Raw genomic sequence first — 22,906 nt, forward strand, 5'->3', positions numbered from 1 at the left:
AGTGAATCATTATTTTGGAAGAAAATATAAATGTTTTATTCTCCATGGTTGACTTTGTTCTGCAGACTAAACTGGCCTAAAAATTAAGCACTGTGGGACAAATGCAGAATAGTACAAGTATAAAATGTGCAAAGCTTTGGTGTCTGTAGCTGTGCCAAAGAATTGGGAATAAAGCCATTCACTACATCTGTCTTTGATGTATAAGCAGTCAGCAGAAGTTGCGAAAAAATCTTAATAGGATTCCTACTGTGCTGTCCCCACATTAAACAGACGGTGTGCAGATGCGTCAAGAAAAATACTCATTAATGAACTTAATGGATGAACACATTAACGCAATGCAATGAGAATAAACAACAAAACAAATGTGAAACAGTTGCTAGTATTGGCGCCGTTATAAAGACTTATTAGAAATGGAGCCCACCCTCTTTGAGATTTATGACACACTGGTGTTGGCCACACAACCGTAGCCATCATTTCAGAGACAAATGAAAATATTCACATTTATTGACTGGTTTATAAATCACACGGCAAATGTTATGTTTTACGGAAAGAGCCCTGAGTCAGTCTGTGTGGCTGGTTACCGCTGCAGGACACTGTGGGGAGCCTCCAGAGCTGCTCTACACAGCTTTTCCATGTTTCTCCACCGAGGCTGCTGTCAGGCTGTAGGTGGTTCCAATTAAAATACCTCTACTTAAATGTTGTAAAACCTGCCTTCTCGGAGCAGGAAATGCCTGCAGTTAGAGCATGGTGTCACAGGGAGCACAAAGACCTGTTGTGTGTCTATCTCCTTCTGATAAATTGTTTCTTGAACACTTCTGAGCTGAACCCACCCTGCCTAATGGTGCTGAGGCCCCAACAAAGAGAGTTCTGTTGTGTTTGCATGGCCAGGTTGGACCACTGCATGTAATGCCTAGCAGGTGTGGAATATAAAATAGTTTGATAGTTTGGCGGGTGAACAGTTAGTACATTATTGTCAGGGGGGTCTGGGCAGGCAGCGGCGCTTGGCTTAAAAGGTTTACTTTTAATGAAAGTTGAAGAACTGGCAGACACTCTTCCTATTCTGCTAATGCAGCAGAATAACCTCACTTACTGACATTGAGCCTTCAGCGCAGAATGTAAATAAGACGGCCCGGTCATTTTCAAGTGAGGAATCTGTCAGTCATGTATAAAGTTTATCACAAAAACTTTTTAAGTGTAGTTACAGTCGTTAGCGCTGTACTTACAGTAATTTAAGCGTCCCAGTGTGCTAAACCTGTACAGTATGAAGACAGGCTCACAGACCAGTGTGTTTTTGTCTGCTTTTTACAAGACCAGTCACACTCAAAGGTCAAATTCTTTTGCTTTGTTTCACAGATGTTTTTTTTTTTTTTTGTTTGTTTAAACAAATTAATGTAAACATAACCAAAGTTTTGCACAGCAGTCAACTTTAAGTGCCTCATTGATAAAGAAAATAGAGGAACTCTTTCCTCTCAAACAAAGGAACCCTGACATTGAAGCAAGAACCCTACATTAAACACACTGTATGAAGATTTTCTGTAGAACACTCCAACATTGTCTGTTTTTTGTGAGAACAGCCCCTCTTCCCATGTTGCTTATCTTAATGTTTCGAGGCATACAATAAGCTCTGACCGGCCTCTGCCCACTCCCCTTTCCGATGCAGTTTACTCCCAGATTTTCTTTACTCAACCACTCACAGCAGGTTGACAGATTACCTTTGGTTCAGAGCCCAAACGGACAGTGGCCAAGCCACGATAAACACAGCAGCCATTATTTCTGCTTCCAGTAATCTACCGAGTCTTGAGCCAGATGACGTGAAGAAGATAACAACGGTACAGTGGCTGGAGCTGAGGGAAATGGAAGGTATTCAATAGGCTGCTTTTTACCAAGTCTGTCAGATAACAAGCTGATATTGTAGCTTTGATGTCAGTGTTATTCTATCTTAACACTGTACGTCATTGAAAGCTGACATGATGGAAAAAAGAGAGGAAGAAAAAAGAGCCCTAATGTCTTAATTAAGATCGTACAGATTTGATGATGGAGCAAAGAGACGGCAATTGAAGCCATGTGTTACCTTTTTCCCCCAAATTCTCTTCTGTGTTCTCACTGCTTTCTTCCTCCACAACTATTTCCCTCTCACTGCATCTCAGGTAAGGTAATATGTGTTTTGTTTGATTCTTGAAAAATAAAAATATCACTGCTGTCTTGAACAGGTCTTAAGATAAACTTATTGATTTCTGTGATTTTTGTGTCAACCCATAAAGACCCAAACATCCATCTACTGATCTATAATGTTTAATACCTGCTGATCCACTAATCCTATCAATACATGTAAATTGGTGTAAAATGCAGTTTATCATCTTTTCATGTCATCAGATATGACCCATTTGGACGTTCAGAGGCTCCGTAGTGAAGATGGAACATTGATTCACCAGTAAAACCCATGGAGTTTAATCAATGACAGTGGATATAGATTCTTGTTTTTATGTTCAGTTAATGACATTTGGTTGAAAAACTCACGTTTTCTGTAGTTTTCTCTGTTTTTCATATAACAACCCTCAACTTTAATCTGACCTTTCTGAACATCTACGTGATCAGTAAATTAAATATAGGAAAATACCTGATTTTCACCTACAAATGCAAAATACAGAGCATAAAAGTGGAATAACTTGTGATAAATCACGTAAGAAAGGTTGAAAAGAGAGGAAAATTAATTTAGGAACTGCCATAAAAGTAGTACTGGGTCTTTATGGGTTAAAGCCCACTTGAGAGATGGTGTGTTGGTGTTAGTACGTGCTGCTAAGGGACCATCACAGATTGGAGCACAACAAAAGCAAGTTGCTGAAACTGTCTTTTAGCTATTTTATCAATTCTGGCATTTGAATAGAAGCCAGAAAACAAAATTTAAATGAAGTGTTCCTCAGAGGAGAGCCCTCTCAGCTGCAGCAAACTAAACCCAGAAACTCTGTGTACTCTCCAGTTGTGTCTGTGTATTCCCCTGCCAGGAGAGCAGCTGGGACAGTGTCTATAAGTGTGTGTCTGTGTGTGCTTCTCCGTTAATAGTGGGGTTCTGGTGACTGGGGAGAGGCCCAGGTGTTTGTTTATACTCACACCACAGTAAGTGGCCGTAGCTGGGCCTGCTGCTGGGCCGGGCTGAACATTAGGACCAGGCGACAGGGCTTTGTGTACAGAAGGCGCTCAGTGTGCTTACATTTACAGAACTTGTTCAAGTACCACAGTGTCATTGTGCAAACAGACCCAAACAAGCCACTGACGGAAGCCCACACAGTTGTGTGCAGGGCTCATGACACAAAACAAAACACAGCGCAGAGTTTTCACAGTGCTGCTCAGTCACTGCTGTACACAGATCATTTAAAGGGAACAATGGGATACAGCCATCAGCCTGATTTTCATTTCATTTCATTTATCAATTGGGTTTTACTGTCTGTTAAAATAACAGTGGTAACATCTTTTAGTGGCCAAACATACAATAAAATACACACTAACATTAAGATAATAGAATATTTATTCTGCCAGTAAACACACTGAAATTTGTCTTCTGCCTTTAACCCATCACTAGCTTATGCATCATACACACTGCACGCTAGCAGAAGTAGGCTCACCATATCAGGCAGCTGGGGAGCTTAATTGCCTTGCTCAAGGGCACATCAGCTGGCAACTCTGCCAGTCCAGGGAATTGAACCAGTGACCCTTTGGTCACAAGCCAACTCGCCAACCATGTAGGCCACAACTGCCCCTAATAACATACACTACAAACAAAAAGTTAAGGATATTTTTAATTTTTGGGCTTTTTTTCAGTTGGGATTCTTGCACAGCACTTTTTACTTTTTTGTGTGTGAACTGAATTGAAACACATTTTTTTTAACGACCAGGCATAGTTTTATTTACAAATGGCAAAAATGACAAAAAAAGACAAAAAAAAGAAATATCCTTAACTTTTTGTTTGTACTGTATATAGTTTTACATCATGGTACACTTACATCAGTTTCAGCTGTTTTAAACTAGATTATACACTGCAAAAATCAAAATCTTACCAAGTGTATTTTTCTCATTTCTAGTCAAAATATGTCATCACACTTAAAATACGACATAATCACTAAAAGAGTAACTTTTCAGTGAGATAGAAGAACTTATTTTTAGACAACAGATCTTGAAAATCTTATTTTAAGAAATCTTACCAAGGTAATTTTCACTTGTTCCATTGGCAGATTTTTTTTTTATGTTAATGCAATGCATCAAAGACTGTCTTGCATGAAAGTCAAGGACAGGTTGGCATGTGGTTCTGTGTTGGCTTTACATAAAATCTGGACCTCATACAAACCCTTTAGCCTGCTCTTTAAAGTACAGTTCACCTGTAACAGACATGGGTTGAACATCAGACGAGCCTCTAATGCTACTTTTACTTTGCTTTTGCCAAGAATTAATGCACTCAAAAACACTTTTATATACCGAGCCATCTCATACTGGAATATGTAACCTCCAGAAATGATGCTAAAAAGTAATCATGTTGTTTTTAAGAAATCTGAAATCAATAATGAAACAATGCTAAATAAATGTAACTCTTTTTTTTTCTGTCTATGTGCTTTGTAAATGTATAAATTGTAATACTTTAATTATGGGAATGGACCCTGGGAAGAATAGTCTCTACTTTGGTAGAGACTAATGGGGATCCTTACATAAAGTAATAAAGAAATTAATGTTATTAGTCATCAACATAACCCTTCTGTCCACCTGACTGGATAAATACACCACATCCTGGCCTATTACTGGTTTTTCCACAATGAAAAAAACAGAACAAAACAAAACATGGCAACTGTTGTGGAAACATCACATTTTCCCAAAACCGTTCACCTAAAATTAGTTTCTAAATTAACATGAAGTAGGAAATAGAGCATGCAGAGTCATGCCTCATTTTATATCATCACACCTAATTTTAGCAATTGTTCAAGTTGTTTATTTTCTCTTCTTTTTTTATATCTTGTGTCCAGGCTGACGTAAAACTAAAGAAAATGTTTCGGGCATAAAGCCTTAAGTTTAGAGGAAAGCTGTCAAGTACTAATAACTGATAATACGATATCATGTTATTGGTGTTGTCATATTGTCATATTTCAATGCATGAATTATATACAGAAATCAAACTGCACAGTTATTTTCGCTCTGACATGAACATGAACACAAATCCATAGAACTCAAACTGAACAACATAAAGGACTCATCTGTCACTTGTATTGTCTGAATCCACACAGATTATTTTCACTGTGTCTCTGAGTCAGATGTAGTTTTCTGAGGCTTTTCTATGTAAATAATTAAGCTCCAGTTTCAGTTTAGATTTAATATTTTTCTATATCCTCCTGCAATGCATTTTTGTTCTCTGCAGCGGACAAAAAGTTTCACAGTTTTACTTAAAAAAAATCCTGTCCATTGCAAAGGCCATTCCATTAAAAAAAATAGATAAATAAAAATATTTTTAAAAATGTGTCTGAAAAAACTGTTGTATTATGCAGTTTCTAATCAAGACAATTGTTTATTGTAAAAAAGCTAAAACTTTCACTTTCCTGGGTCTCAGGAGGATATGAATATTAGACCAACTCCAAACCATCTCACAGCACACACACACACAAAAAAAAAAACCTACAGCCCACATTTTACAACAGTTTCCGTCCCACTAGTTCGGCACTACTTTGCAGCGCAGTTGACCTTAAGACTTCCATCAAAGTGTTTTTATGCCTGCGACACAAACTCAACAGACAAGAAACTGAATGAAATAGATGAAACACAAAGAGACCCTTTCTTGTCGGGGCATAGTTAATATTTTAGGAAGAGAGGGAGCATGTGCGGTCTACTACTGCTTGTACATTCACAATAAAATCCATCATAAAAAAAGACTGTATGCATAATAACTCATATTCAAGTACACACAAAGAGAAAAGCTGAAATTTCTCAAGCCCAATCTCCACGCTGCACCCCTTTGAAATGACAAAACAACATTATTTCCACTGAGCTGTTTTGAGATAATCCAAACACAACGTCACAGTAATCACTAAGTAATTGTAAGGAATGCAATCTCTGCACTGATCACGGTAAATTATGCTGAAATAGTTCACTTAGTAATCATAATCACTAATAAATTAAGACACTGTGTTTATTCTAGGTTTAATGCATCAGTGTGATTTAGTAGTAAAACAGAAATGCTGAAACAAACTGAGGTTTTGTCAAGTTTTGCCGGACCACATATCTAAGCATTTCACTGAGTCTATATTCAGAGACAGCTTTAAAGTAAGAATTTGTCAAAAGCTTCGGAATCACAACAGACACAAACCCCAACATGCATATCCATGAATTTACACACACAGACAGCTATAAATGCACACAAATACTAATCAGCACGAAGGCATATCCCTGCTGGCCCATTTTCCACTCTAAATCTGTTCGACCCCAATAAAAAAACACCTTGACCATTGTATCACACATATAAAGAACTACTTCTGAACCATGACACGTCTGTGTAGCTTGGATTTCGTGCTATCTCCAGCAGTAATGTGCTGAGAGTTGATGTGTGTCTTAGTTATTCAGGTTAATGCATTTGCCTGTGGGGCATATTTCCATTCTGGCTCGGCTTGCACACACATCCCTTTCCGAACTGCTGCGCCATTACTGCTCACTCACGCTGATGCCTCAAATATAACTCCAGTTACACTGCTGGGAATAAGCCTCATAACCTTAGTAGTGGTGTTTCAGACTGTGGTAAACCGTCATAGGAGTCCACCTAAAAGGGACTAAGGGACTGGGCTTTTCATATATTAGGCTGATAGGAAGCTAAAGGATAGACTGCTGTGTGGAGAAGGGGTGGGATTAAATAAGTTTTACTTCCTCCCACCCCTTTTCGAATGTGCAAATGAAGTCATGTATATATATAAGTTTTGATTTTTGTTTTCTTCCATGACTTCTTAATACCTGTTTTATTTCTAGGTCTAAGGACTAAGTAAGATTACTTTGTCTTGTTGCATATTTGAAATAAACTAAACTAAAAAAAAAAAAAAACATTTATACTGTATTATAACCATAGTCAGGCCTTCCTATAGTGCAGTGTTGCCCAGTCCGACATGATTCATATGTTAAAACAATAATTTGGTCTGTAATCAGGGAGTACTTGAAATGTAAAAATCAAAATCTTACCAAGTGTATTTTTCTCATTTCTAGTCAAAATATGTCATCACACTTAAAATAAGTCATAATCACCTAAAGAGTAACTTGTGAGATATAAATACTTATTTTTAGACAATAGATCTTGAAAATCTTATTTCAAGAAATCTTACCAAGATAATTTTCACTTGTTCCATTGGTAGATTTTTTTTTTTTGGTTAATTCAAGATTTTTTTTTTTTCTTAATTCAAGCAAAAAAATCTGCCAATGGAACAAGTGAAAATCATCTTGGTAAGATTTCTTGAAATAAGATTTTCAAGATCTATTGTCTAAAAATAAGTTCTTATATCTCACTGAAAAGTTACTCTTTAGGGGATTATGACTTATTTTAAGTGTGATCAGATATTTTGACTAGAAATGAGAAAAATACACTTGGTAAGATTTTGAACTTTTACAGTGGCTCTTTTTTTTTGTTTTAAATCAACTTTGAATAAATAGTCTACTTTGAGGAATGTGTAAAAAGTCAGACATAAACCAGTAACCCAGAGTGAAAACACACATAAAACCTGAGCATATGTGTCAGGAAAAACATAAGAACAAAGAAACAAGACGTTACATTAGTATTGGTCATTGAGTTGTAGCTCTTCTACCTGCAGGTGAGTGTTTCATGGTAAGGTTTGATGCTGGCACTGCGGTCTCTTCTGACAGGCCCAGGCTCTATAGTGGGCAGACCTGTAGCTGAGGTCGTGGTGGTCCACGTGGAAGAGATCCTCCTCAGAAGACCCGGGTGGAGGCTCCTCCTTAGACGCTGCACACAAACACACAGAGAAAAATGTAAACACATGATTAACACTACTCTGAGATTTTTCCCATTACACCTGATAAATGTACAAACCTCCAACCAAGAGAAACTGCAGGAGTAAAAAAAAAAAACATGGCTGTGATTATGTTTGCATTTAGATAAAAGCTCTAAAAGTACTCCCACCTGTAAGATAACGTTAAAGTCAAGTCAAATAGATCTAGTAGATGAGACAGTTGTTTTCCTTCCTCTGCCCAGAATGAAAGAAATGATGCAGGTGACATCACCTAGAAGATTTTTCATGGTTGGAAGTGTCTGAATATTTTTCTCCCCTGAATTCAAATAGAATCAACACAGCGGTCGAAACTGTCTGGAGGTAGCTGTGCACCAGGAGCATTCTTAGAGACAATGTCTGAGTTGAATACATTTAATCAGAAAGACTTTGTTTCTGCGCTTCTCATTGTTGCTGCGAGCCTCTTTTGTCTCCTTCTTCCAGTGTCTTTCTTTATCTGTCTTTTTTCTGCTCTCTGTGGGATTCCCAGTGGTCTGTGCCCTTGTGATGCCTCCATCTGTTCAGCGCCGTGCAGCCGCTTGGCACAGCAGCACCAACCATGGCACACTCTCTCTCCATTTTGCTCTCTCCCAGTCTTCTGCAGGGTGACCTAGTAAAGATTGCCTCAGAATCCTGAATGAGCCCATTCTCAGCAAGGACTCATACACGAGGGTGAGCACGCACCTACACACACACACACACACACACACACACACACACACACACACGCACATGCACACATACACACACACACTGCTGTTTTGGGTCACTTTAGGGGACATTTCTGCTTACATCCTGTTCATTTTTCCTAAACTATAATTAATCTGAAATTTCAGATTCTAGAGGGGATAATGTGCATTAATTGCTTGTGCCTGATAATTTCATGGCCAGCCCCTTTGTCTGATGTTTGGCATAATGCTCTCACCTTTATTTCCAACATGCTATATAATACACAGATGTAGTATGAGTGTATTAGTGAAAGTGAAAGATGGCAGTACCATTGTGGACACTACTGAGTCTTAATGAACCATTTATTCAAATTACGCTTACATTAATAATAGGATGGATACTCCTATTGCTTGTGATATTAAATTTAGCTAGTGTGTAGATGGGGAAGGAAACAGCCTGACTCCTGTGAACATATACCACATCTATGCATGTAAAACTGCGAAAAGACAAGAAGTCTTTCCGGAAAATGATGGATAAAGCATATACTGCAGATAGTTAGTGAATGGAGGAACCATGGTGGAAGAATTTGAGGGTGGTGTTTGCAAGTTGGCTGTCACTATGTTTGCTATTTGGAGCTAGTGACCATATTTGGTTTAAAGGGGTGGAACTATGGGAGCCTGAAGGGTCAGTGAAATGCTATCTTAAGGACTCAGTAAAATTGCAACCTCCATCAAGTGTTTTACAAGTTTGATAACCACAACTACAGTGAGTGTGTCTCTCAAGAACAAAATATGTTTCACTACATAAACCTCATCAGAGTGAGATATCATACAGACCTGTCAATCAAAGACTGACACAGCAGAAGTTTGTATTTGACCTGAGATCTGATTATTAGAGAAAATTTAGAGATGGGACGCCAATTCTTTAGGATGAAGCTCTTTGGAGTTTTTTTTTTTTTTTTTTTTATTGTTTTAGTATTTACTAAAATAAAATAGGCTGACACAGTGGTGCAGTGGACAGCACTTGTGCCTCACGGCAAGAAGGTCTCGGGTTCAATTCCAAAACCAGTCGAAGAGGGTGGGACCTTTCTGTGTGGAGTTTGCGTGTTCTCCCTGTGTCTGTGTGGGTTCTCTCTGGGTACTCTGACTATCTCCCACCATCCAAAGACATGCACTGATAGGTTAATTGTTTAATCTAAATTGCCCATAGGTGTGAGCGTGATTGGTTGTTTCTCTCTATATGTCAGCCCTACGATGAACTGGCAACATGTCCAGGGTGTACCCCCCCCCCTTTGCCCATAAGTAGCTGGGATAGGCTCCAGTGATCCTAGTGAGGATAAACTGGATTCAGATAATGAATGAATAAAATAAAATACACATTTAACTCCTAAATATGGATGGGAAATCTCTGATGAGCTTGTAATACCTATATTTATTTCCTTAATGAACACCCTGCAGACACACTAAACACACACACACACATCCAGTAAAAGCACAGTTAAACCAGAACATTCTGACAAAAAGTGAAAAACATGACAGCTGATCCCAGCTTTGATTTAACTCTAACAAGTATGAGGAATGTAAGCTCAATCAAACTTGAAACATTTTACAAAGACTGACTTGTTCTGACATTTATCTTTTTCATGTATGTATTTCAGTTGGAGTGTTTTTTTCTGCAGCACAGAGGACATACTTAAAAGGCGTTAGCATGCACCACGACAGACATTAAACTCCTATCCAGGAGGCTGAAAAGAAAGCAAAGGACATTCCACTCTTCTCTTGACCTTTTACACTCCTATTCTCCTCCCAGACACTTACAGTGGGCATGAAGTATCTGGAAGCTGAGCACTAATACATTCAGCCTCAGTGGCCACTTCACATTTGCAGTTTATTTTAGCTACTTTTACAAAGTTTAGATGTCTTAAAAATACACCTATCAGCCAACATAGCCAGGATGATTGTTTTTATTAGTAATAAACGTAATTTTATCCTGATCAGGGACATGCATGTTCCCAATTGTGGGGGCACATACATGAGAGAGATAAATTCACCTTCATGTTGCCTCTCGTCTTCTGCTTGCCTCATACACACATACTGTCTGGCTCTGCACATCTGTCATGTTGACACAGCTGTGCCTATGAAAGGGAGAACAGTGCTCGGAGCAGTAGACGCGCTCTATTTTTCTTCACTCAACTCTATGAAAATACACTCCTTCATTTGATGCTAAAAGCTCTGAGAGCAGGAAGCACTCATTAGCTGAAACATGGCCTAAAAGATTAACATGTGTGTAGCAGTGTGTGGTGTATAAATCATTTAGTCTGAATGAGGTGAACTCTATCTCCATGTAAGGTTTATTTCAGCCATTCTGAAAAACTGTTTTGTGCCTGGCTTATGACCACTTCTAATGATTCAGAGTTTTGATATTTGGATAAAATATTTTCACTTTTATTTTTCTTCCCTAGGGTGCTACGTGTAAATCGTACCGTGTTGTCCTCATTCATTCCCGTACCTTGTGGATGGATGTCTTTTCTCCCTTCTCAGGCCCTTCCTCAGAGTCAGAGCAGGTGTAGACGTCGCTGGGGGTAAGCAGGGGTGCAGGGCGTGGCCGGTGAAGTGGCTGGAAGGTGAGCTGGGTGGTTAGCAGGTTGCTGACAGCCCGCAGTGAGGTGCAGGTGTTGGGGGGCAGAGAAGGGTCTGCCAGCAGGTCTGTGATTAGTCCATGAGCTTCTCCCATCACTGCTATGTCCACCATGACAGTGGTACCTGAGGACTGTGGGACAACAAGGGAACAGAGGAAGGACAAATTAATAACACCGCTGCTGTGCTTGATGTAAAGTGATGAGTATTTGGCACTGAGTCTGATAGATGCTGCTGAGCTTCTTTGTGGCAGACGTGAAGAGGTGAGTAAAGTATGTCAGCGGGTCTCTGATGAGAACACAATGTGGTTAACGGTGACACTGGCATCACTTCTGTTTATCCTACAGGACTGTCAGCAAAATCTGCACTGAAGGAACTTTGCATGGTATTGTAAGTACGTTTACTCAAGTACAACATGGAAAAATAATTTTGACTTTAAAGTAAATTCAGTAATGTACACCTACTTCAGGCATCCAAACATAAATAATATACTGCAATGGATTTAATAGTGACAGAAACACCAGTACACCAGATGAAAATGCTCTTTTTGGTCATTTCTCTGCAGTGTTTTCCTAAACCTTCATGGTTCCCACTGTCACTGACTATTAACTGTTAAGTGTTTGATCTTTAACACTAAATATAGAACATCCATTATCAATATTTATTAGTTTGTGGTTGTTATTTCTGTTTATATGGCATCAGTGTTAGCATGCAGTGTTTTTCATCATGTTTTTAAGATACCAAAGTCACAAAAGTGGTTCATTTACACCCAAATACACAGCAAAAATCAAAATTTTACCAAGTGTATTTTTCTCATTTCTAGTCAAAATATCTCATCACACTTAAAATAAGGCATAATCACCTAAAGAGCAACTTATAAGTGAGATAGAAGAACTTATTTTTAGACAATATATCTTGAAAATCTTATTTCAAGAATTTTTTTTGCTTAATTTAAGCAAAAAAATCTGCCAATGGAACAAATGAAAATTATCTGGTAAGATTTCTTGAAATAAGATTTTCAAGATCTATTGTCTAAAAATAAGTTCTTCTATCTCACTGAAAAGTTACTCTTTAGGTGATTATGTCTCATTTTAAGTGTGATGAGATATTTTGACTAGAAATGAGAAAAATACACTTGGTAAGATTTGGATTTTTGCAGTGTATTGACAGTCAAATACATGTAAGTGGAAAACAAACAGTGCATGTACAGTCAGTTTAACCACTTTGATTACTCGGTTTAAAACATTGCAATGTACACAAATGATACAATTAAAGCCAAATATCTTAGACAAATAGTATCTCTTGCAGTTAAATTTATGTTTTACTCCACATACTTTGGAAAAGAGAACTAGGGGACAACAAATTCACGGGATAAACATCTATTCAGAATACTGTTGGCGGGAAGTAAAAAAGCCATCAGTAGGAAGAGGCTAAAAAAGGGTACACCAAAAATGGAGGATTGGATAGAGGTTAGAGGTGGCATCTATAAGATGGAGAAGTTGACTTTCTCTGTCAGCCTTGATTCAGACAAATCCACCAATTATTGGAAAAACTGGGTGGATTTTGTAACACTATCAAGAGACCCATGTAGACTCTTGGTTCATGCTATAAACTTTAAATGGTCGGTGTTAATCTTATAGAGGGAAGAAAAGAATGGAATGGGGAAAAATACTTATTTCCCATTAACTCTATATTAGGTTACTGTGTATATTTTTACTATTTCTGTCATTCCTCCCCTGTATGAGCATGTTTTTGTTTTTTCTTTGTTTATCTTTACATATATAGAAGTTCTATACATGATGTAAAATGCTGATAAGATAATGCTGCCTGAAAATAATAAAAAAGATTTTAAAAAAAATGTTTACATGAAAAATCAATGTAATTGTAACAGACTCACGATGCCTTTATCAAAATGCAGTTAAAGTTCATTATGGTATGTGCATGAGTGTGACAGCAACTCTGACGCAACCAGCTTGTGATTAGAGAAGAAGTATTAGCTAGCCAAGTCATTAACATAATATCGCATTTTTGCATGATTACATTAAACATAGTGTATCACTAAAAAGCTCATTTGGACATTTCAATCCCACTCTACCTGGGAAAAAATCCTGGATATGCAAATGTTGCATTCCTCAATCAGTTCTCATAGACTTCACACATACATACACAGAACAAGACTGGTTTCCAAACACAAAACCGGTCTTTTGGTGCATGTCTTAAACACACAATGCTGCACATGCTGCATTGCAAAGGTCAACTATCTGAACACAGTACAATAGTCATAACACATTCTATATAGGGATCTGACTGCTCTGTCGCTGCTACTTTTTCTTCAAGATAAAAAGAAAAAAAAAATATTACAGATAGTGCTATGTCTGGTATACCAAAGACTGGTTTGCAAACTACTGTAATCTGTATGCAAAACAAAACAAAAATAATGGGAGGCCAATTTAGCAAAAGCAAAAATTAACATTCGCCTTTCAGCTTCGTCTCATGTGAACTGAGAAATAATATGCGACAATGACAGTACACACAGCCAAATCACATCTCAAATTGGTTTTAGCTCAGGGAAGCAGCAACATGGCACAAAATAAAACAAATGATGCACATTAACAATGCATGAACAGAACAATATGAAAAGAAAGAAAACAATAGACAATTGATTTTAAACAGCTTTTACAGGAGACACTTTTAATCATAATGCCAAACTGAGACTCTGCCAAACTTTATGATTTAATATTTAGAGCACAAGTTATGAATATGCAGGCACACATACACACACACACACACACACACACACACACACACACACACACACACACACAAAACACACACTTTCAGACACTCACTTACACATCAAAGGGGTTATTCTATACCTTATATGGATCCTTTAGCTCAGAGAAAGTACAAACATGACAAGGAACAGAAAGTGGCTCACAGTAGTGGGAGATGAAATACTCACAGCCTTTTAATATCTGAACAACAACATTATGTTGAAGCATGTTCAGCACAGCCGTGTATTACTTGATGCTTAATGAATGGGCTCATTAGCAGTGTCTCAGTTAGAATCTAACCTTTGACTTCCTCACTCCTGACCCCTCAGGCGGCCAACAGCCATCGTCTGTTTTCGACTGTCTGCCCCTCTGCTTTGAAGGCACCAGTGCAGTGTGAGCACGCCTTGTTTTCACAGGGTAAAGTGAAAAGTTCATAACCCGCTCATAATTGCCGTGCCTAGAGCAGTCAAACTACCACAACTAAACACAGGTCAGTCTTGGCTCCCAGCAAATTTATCTAATAAGCTCACGAGTTCCCTTTTTTTCCCTAAAGAATGTTATCAGATTTGTTTCCCCCCATGTCCCAGTCACTTTGACAGCAGCTGCCAGGCACCCAGAATTATTCTGTTTACACTGGCCCAGAGGCAAGAGGCTGACCCAAACAACACGTGTGAAGACCTTTCATTCGTCCCCACTCATGGGAACAGCAAAGGTTTTGCATTTTATTTTCCTAGTCAAATCAGATAAGTCACTGTATTTGTACAATTTTCCTGCTCATACAAAAAGTAGGTGTTCACTGAATGACAACAATAAACTTTTTTTTTTTTTTTTTTTTAACAAATTGGAATCATTACAACCACTGGGACCAAGATAATCTCTTTTAAAGACATCCTGTGGGAGAACTGATGGAACATTTCTGGACAGACGACTATTGTGTTCCTCTCATTTCCTTTGCAGAATATCTACATTTCGTCTTCCTCGTTTTGTTCTTGTTCTGCTCTCTAATCCATGCTGTGAGGATAAGATGTAAACACATGTCTCGCAGCTCATTTACAGGCTGATTTAGGAGTTTGTCAAAGAAAGGGGTTAAAGGATAATATGGCTGCTGCAGAACATCTGGCTGGACAAAGACAGCGCTGTCCCTCAGGGGGTCTCAGCATCTTATTGCACAGTCTCTTCGTGCATACAAACATCATGCATGAATCATCAGGAATTTCTACTTCACAACTTTACGCCTTGTCATAAACTGCTTGACAAAGACAAAAAATCAAAAGCAAGAAATAAAAAGCATGAGTACTGGAAAATAAATACACACGGGCTTCGACCTGAGGATACAGAACATGCACAAAAACAGACAAACAGACGTTGGAAGGGGGATAAATATTGCGTCACTGTACTTGACTAGTTGAAAAATTGGCCATAAAAGGGGAGGGAATGATGAATGTGTTGGGTTTGGTTTTGCACTAGGAGCAGGCCACCTAATGCCCAAAATATGACATGAAAAATATAGTATGGTGAAGGGATCCAGGTGCATGGGTAGAATTCAGGCTTTGGGACTCAGCAGGCAGCCTCTTCCACTGAATTTGTATTTGTTACTGTCCTGAAAAACCGACAATAACTGCCTGCCACAGTACACACGCATCACCTCACTGCTTTGTATGGAATTTGCCTATAAACAAAATATACCGCACTACCTTAAAAACATGTGTCTGTGCTTATCAAAAGTTATTAAAAGCACAGGACGCACTTTCTATCAGTGCATGTCTTTCAGATGTGGATGTAGTTTGAGGATGTTTGATGATGAAGTCATGTGGGATCATGGGAGCTGTTGTTTTCAGAAGAACATCTATCCGACCTCATTCTTACAGATGATGTAACATATTAAAGCTTTATTCACGTCATGTAGTAGTGTTTCATTCTAATGAAGTAGTCACAAGTTAATAAAGGGGAACTGATGCCATTGGCAGGCGACTAAATGAGCCTTATGTTGAGTAACATATCAGATTTCACTGAATTAAAACAAGATATTTAATGTAGAAGCGGTTGTTTTTGGATATTTTAAAAGAGTGATATTCAGCTTTTTTTAAAATGGAATTATGCATTTTAAAACATTTCCCTGTGGTCTACATAAACTGTAAATGCTATGTTTGGGTCTGAATTCTTCATTAATTCAACTCCACAGGTCCATCTTCAACCCTATTTCTGAGTAATGACACCAGCAAGGTTGTTTTGAGCGCTGGCCCTTTAAATGCAAATGAGCCACTTTACACCCCACCCCCTCCAAGTTGTTAGCTGTGCTGCTCTGTCCCCTTCAACCAATAACTGGACATTTTAGGTAATCGTCTCGAAGTTTGGACATATTTTCAGTTTGGACTACAACCGCTGCTGCCGACAAACAATTATGACGTACTCGGAGAAATGTTTGTCGAAAGTCTTGACCTTATATGTGCAAATGTGATGACATAACTAGTTATAAAACATAACAAATTAAGAAGGAATTAAAACAGGTTGTAGCAATCCACTCGAATTTTGCCGGAATGAATATAAAGATAGCTTTGCAGCACCTGGAGGGTTCAAATTCAAACTTTTTGAATTGTTAGGGTCCAAATACACAAGTAAATGTACCAAAGACTAATAAAAGTGGGTTTAGCAAAATATGACCCCTTTAATGGGAAAATGTTTGCGTCTTTCAAAGTTAAGCTTTGGGTAAAGAATACCTCCTGATGTTCACTTAAAACTCACTTAACCCATAAGGACCCAATGTGACTTTTGTGTCAGTTCCCAAATTTTTCTCTCTATTTAACCTTTCTAAAGTGATTTATCACCATTTATTATAACATTATAGTCTGAATTTTACATTTTTTCTGGTAAAAATCACCTATTTTCCTATGTTTAATCAATTGATCCTGTAAACATTCATTAAAACTATCATTAACTGAACATAAACCAAGTGTCTCCATCCACTGTTATTGATCCAACTCCATGGGTTTTACTGGTGAATCAATGTTGTAGAAGATGACAGTGTTTCCACATTCACAACAGAGCCTCTGAACGTCCAAATGAGTCATATGTGATGACCATGAAAATACGACAAACTGTATTTTACACCAGTTATTTTCATGTATTGATAGGATTAATGGATGAAGAGTTTAGGTCATTTGATGCTTTTTGATGGTGGATGTTTGGGTCTTCATGGGTTAAAAATCACCTATGGACATTTTGTGACATATCACACCAAAAATAAGCCACAGAATACATATATGTAAGTGATATAAGGTTATGTAAGTGTTTCTTGTCAGTTTAGATGACCGGTTTCATTCATCAACCGTCGCCACATCTGTTGCAGGCTTCACTTTTTGAGAAACTGGAGCTCATACTAGACCCCCGTGTGGGAAAAAGCACTGCAAAGAATATTCAGACAGATGTTGTGATGAGGAGTTTCAAAACAGTCTTCAATGCTTTTTTTTTTCTGACAGTACCGTTTCTCTGTGTTCTTACATTGGTTACATCTGCAGGTTTTATAAAACTGACTACACACCACGACTGTAATCAGTGTCTTTCAACCTGTCAATGAGGCTGTACATACAGTACAAGAAGTAAGTCTTTAAAAAACTCCCTGCATCACATTCACATCTGGGAGCTGTCAACAACTGTCTGCCACTGGCTCAAAGTCCTCTCTGTAGAGGTTTTTCTTAGAAATACACCCTTCAGAGTTAGTCATGGATCCAGCACCTCAGAGAGATGTGTGGAGGAGATGAGGGAGTGACTACGTTAAAGTATAAAGTGAAAAAGAAATAGGTTGTCTCTTTGATCATTGAAACATCAGCTTCCTGGGTTTTAAGGATTCATCATTTCTTTGTTTCCAAGCGGGGAGGGAAAAAAAAAAAAACCTTTCTTTTTAAAGGTGCCACACACATTCAGTGACCAAGTAAATTAAGAAAATATCAACTCCATCCATCCAGTGATATAAACGCAATAGCCAAAAATGGCAGAGTTTCAAACCAGGCAATGAAATTTTCACTCTGACTGTTAGGCCATAAAACGAATGCAACATATTCTCTCTTTTTCTGGTTTTGAAAACACACTAAAACATCCAAAAACCACCCTGACCTGCTGTCCTGACCCAGGGACATTGAAAAAGGTGTTTAATAAATGAGCAATTACACAATGTGATATTTTACTTTACTGCCGCTTTGGCAGCCTGTGTGAAACTTAAACAGACATTAAACACCATGCTGAAGGGCAGTTTAACACTTGGAAATATTATTTTCACCTTTAGAAACCAGCTTTTCTGCCATTTCAGACAAACCATATTGTAGTATCCTTGGGTTTGCTAAGAGTACAGATCATTTTTCTGCATTCTGTTAGTTTCAAAAGCCAGAACAGGAAATAATTTGACTGATGGCAGCTCTTGAAACATCCACTGATCCCCGTAATCTGACCTCCGTGCCAGTACTTCTGGTTAAAAATGACTGAAACTCCTCAGGCATTGAGACACACTGTGCTAGATTTTGTGACTACCAGAATCAATAAACAGTTTTTATGACTCCTCAACAAGCTAAGTCACATACTAAACCATGCACGAATGTTCTGTTATGACATTTTACTATGAATAACAACAGTGCACATGATCAATGGCCTTAATTGCCTGTGTGAACGCAGTTTGGAACAGTTTGTCAATAGACATGCCATAGATTAACACCCGTGCAACAGTTCATGTAAACTAAACCGAAGGCCATTCATAACAAACCAGCCATCACTCATGGAGAATGAAACGCTGTTTTTCTACACAGCTCCTCTGTGTGCAACACTCTGCTCAGGGATGTCTACAGAGTTTGTACTGAAATTACTGAAATCAAGCCTATTATTTTTGTATTGTGCCAAATTAGAATGACTGAACTACAAATTTAAGTGTATTGAAAGATTTTTGTGACTGCCTTACGTGACTGATTTGTTTCAAATATACATAGTTTTGATATAAAAATGCATATTTGCTAAACACTAATGTGCATCTGAATTCTATCTGTGCAAAAATGCATTCATGCCACATGTAAAATATTATTTACATTACTCCAAACAACAAAAATCAACTGTTGGAACAACAATAAGCATTGAAGACATGATTGTTTGGTGGTCCTGTTGCGTCCACATGCTTTTTTGCCAAAAGTCAGCAGAAGACAGATGAGTTACATTTGGTGCAACAAACACAACACTGATCCATCTGTCTAATGAAAATTATTAATGGTATACACAGACGGAGAGGTCACATATTTGTAATTTCTGAGACGTCCACTTCATGCACCCTCAGCTCCTTCATCTAAACACACAATCCTCAAAACCCAGTGGAATACTTCAGTATTCTGTGGGCTTTTTAACATTGTGCAATGCTGAGAGTATAATGTATCCCAGAGAAGTACTAAATGGTGCATCCGGAGAAAAACGTCTCAAGGACCTAAAGGTATTTGATACTCTTACTAAACATGTTTCAGCAATGTGAGCAATTTACACAACAAATACAAGGCACAAATATTTGTTAACACTGGCACACATTCACTGTGAGCTTTTTATTTATCTATTTATTTATTTATTTTTGCAATTATCCCTGAATACAATTCCTCACAGTCTGAAATGCAGCCAAGCAAGAAACTGAGGAAGAAAAGGAAATAATGTTAAAAAAAAAATACTTAAGCATGTATATTATTTTTTCATAAGTTGATTTCATTTACACAGCATGTCTGAACAATCATTACCTTGGAGTTTTCTATTTCAGTGGCAGTGCAGTTAGTGAAATGGCCCTGATTACATCTGTCGAGATGGATTAGTTGAAGAGGAGCCTGGGAGATGGTGATGTTCTGTACTTAGAATAACAGAGCAGTGATACAGTGTGAATCACAGCAGAATGGTAACACAAAACTCCATTGAGACACTACTTGCTCGCTGCTTCAACTCCTACAGCCAAAACTACACCCAATCCTACACTTCCCAACCATCCCTCACCCCTACCGCGACCCAACTCCCCTTACAAAACCAACTCAACTAACGAAGCTGCGCCGAGCCACATCCTCGGCTGCAGCCAGGATACAATTACACACTATTACAAATTTATTAAAAACAGGGTGTTTTGGGGGGGATGTTGGGCAACAAAACAAAACATAAAAGAATAACTGCATCATTAAACATTTACTGGGAAAGGTCAGGCTATTTGACCCTTAATGTGCAGCCGTCCTATGCCTGAAAAGATTAAAAAACAGAGGTAATAAGACAGACTAAAGGACAGACGTAATGACAGACCCATAGAGGAAAGGAAGAAATGCTAGGCTGAAGGATAGAGCAAACAAAAGAGATGCATGAGGTAAACCAGATGGCTTACACAAGCAATGAGTGAGAGTCGATTCACCACATGACAAAAGCAGTTAAACATACATCCATCACTAGTACGCAGTGGGCACAGTTGCAAAAAAAATAAAAAGGACCTGACCATAAATACAACCAAATTTAAAGTACATTTTAATACTGAGTGTCTGTCAGACAAGTGGCACCAACCCAGAGGTGGTTCACTGCTACTTGTCATAGAAGGTAAGCTTCAACGTTACTAATGCGTCTGTATTATTTGTGGCATTTCCAATTATTTCCCAGGCAGAGGGCAGGTAGTTAAATGTTTTCAACCCAGGCCTTAATTTTAGTTTTGCCCCAAGACCCAATTTAATGAGAAAATACTCTACTACACTGTCATGATGAGACCAACCAGAATAGGGGCAGTGACCATTACCAACTCCTAATCTCGGGTGTTTAAAGTACTCACAATGATTTTGAGAAATCTTCAACATGACTGCAGTGTCATGGCTCGTCTGCCTCACAGACCACTCTTCAAACCTTTTTGTAATTTAGAATAACAGTCACAAGATCCGGGCCTACAAACACTCTTTTCTTCGATAATCTCCCCGGGTAATGTTCCAAAACCAATGTGTTTTCAAGTCGAATACAAATATTTAAATAGCTCTTTCCATACATAACTTCGCTGTCAATTCCTAAGCTAAAACATCCAGCCCGAGCTTTGGATGAAGAAAAAAAAAAGATGTGGTTTGGAAAATGAGCCTGCTAATGTGTGCATGTTGGCAAATACAACACAGTGGAGATCAATCAAGCACTCTGGTCACCAGCTAAAGAGAGGAGAGTGTGATTTACACATGCTACGAGGTGCTACGGCTTAGTGAAGCACTACCAGCTTCTCTGACCGACAACCTGGTCCAAGAAAGGAGAGCCAAGGGAAAATAGCCACGAGATGGAGAGAGGTGCCAACATAAGCCTCGACTTCTTAGACGTCTTGTCAGTCTCTGGACTATTACAGGATTCCACTGACGAATGCGTAGCACCAGTCCAAATAAAAAAGACTGAACTGACCACTGAGTCTAAATGGCAGCTTAGGGAATGCATCAATCAAAAAATATGCGCTTGCCTACTAACCCCGCATAACAAATTGATATGAGCCTTGGAGAATATTTCAATGGTAACATGCTATTTGAAAATTTTGAGTAGAGAAGGCAGCAGGAAAATACTGTAAGGTTACGGTTATAGTACAAGATTCTTAAAATCCTTAGGAAATTATCAGCATGTAATTTGTGGCTCAATAGAAGTGGCAAAAGAACACACACACTTTATTCAAGTAGAAGTACAGATACGTCTGTAAATGAAATCTGTTGAGTTGACTTCTTTACACAAGTAAAAGTTAAATAATTCTGGCTCTGAAATGTGAATCTGAAAAGGAGAAATTTGAAGGATGTTTCTACCAGCTGTATTTGTGCAAAATTAACTGAACCTATGAAATGAATATAATGTGAAAACTATTAAAGTGGTCATATTTTGCTAAACCCACTTTTATTAGTCTTTGGTACATTTATTTGTGTATTTGGACCCTAATAGTTCAAAAAGTTTGAATTTGAACCCTCCAGGTGCTGCAAAGCTATCTTTATATTCATTTTGGCAAAAATCGAGTGGATTTCTACAATCCATTTCCAATTCCTTCTTAATTTGTTGCGCCTATAACTAGTTACGTCACGACATTTGCACATATAAAGTTAAGACTTCTGACAAACATTTCTCTGAGATAATATGACAAAATTGTTTGTCAGCAGCAGCGATTGCAGTAAAAACTGAAAATATGTCCAAAATTCCAGCTGATTACCTGAAATGTTCAGTTGTTGGTTGTATTAACGAACACAAATGGCTGAATGGGACAGAGCACACAGTCAACAACCTGGAGGGGGTGGGCTCATGTGCATTCAAAGGGCTAGCGCTCAAAATGACCTTTCTGGTGTCATTACTCAGAAACAGGGTTGAAGATGGACCTGTGGAGTTGAATTAATAAATAATTCAGACCCAAGCATAACATTTACAGTTTATGCAGACCACAGGGGAATGTTTCAAAATGCATAATTTCATTTAAAACAGCAAAATATCCCTCCTTTCAACCATTCCAATAAGCTGAAAGTAGTTTATACACTACCTTAACTTTCTGTGTCACATCTTTTTCATCTTGTTACATTCATTGTGTGATATGCATGGGCAGACACACCACGGAATCATTCTTTATGTGTTATTGTTCCATCCAGCCATGATGGAAAGGCAAACAATGATGTGGAGGGGGAAAAAAGCAATAAAACTAAGTCAATGAGTCTATTCTGAGAATGTAAAGAGTCAAAAGTACAAATAGTTTTACTAAGATCTAGGAAGTACATGTAAAAAGTATTAACAATTACCTAAAACCTGTATCCCCATTATAGTACCAAAATATTTGTACTTCATTACCAAGGTTATT

General features: G+C 38.2%; 1 protein-coding gene across 4 annotated transcripts in view; it reads right to left on the bottom strand.

Moving 5' to 3' along the window:
• Positions 1-22,906, bottom strand: part of LOC115420865 (cGMP-inhibited 3',5'-cyclic phosphodiesterase A) — a 91,481-nt gene that overhangs the window by 17,547 nt on the left and 51,028 nt on the right. For all 4 annotated transcript variants that reach the window (XM_030136436.1, XM_030136435.1, XM_030136434.1 and 1 more), the window contains 2 exons: positions 11,190-11,450; positions 7,812-7,969 (listed from right to left, as the gene is read on the bottom strand). In XM_030136436.1, coding sequence (XP_029992296.1) covers positions 7,812-7,969; positions 11,190-11,450 — 419 coding nt within the window. The remainder of the gene's footprint in view (positions 1-7,811; positions 7,970-11,189; positions 11,451-22,906) is intronic.

This window comes from Sphaeramia orbicularis, chromosome 6 (assembly GCF_902148855.1).
Source record: "Sphaeramia orbicularis chromosome 6, fSphaOr1.1, whole genome shotgun sequence".
Classification (NCBI taxonomy): Eukaryota; Metazoa; Chordata; class Actinopteri; order Kurtiformes; family Apogonidae; genus Sphaeramia; species Sphaeramia orbicularis.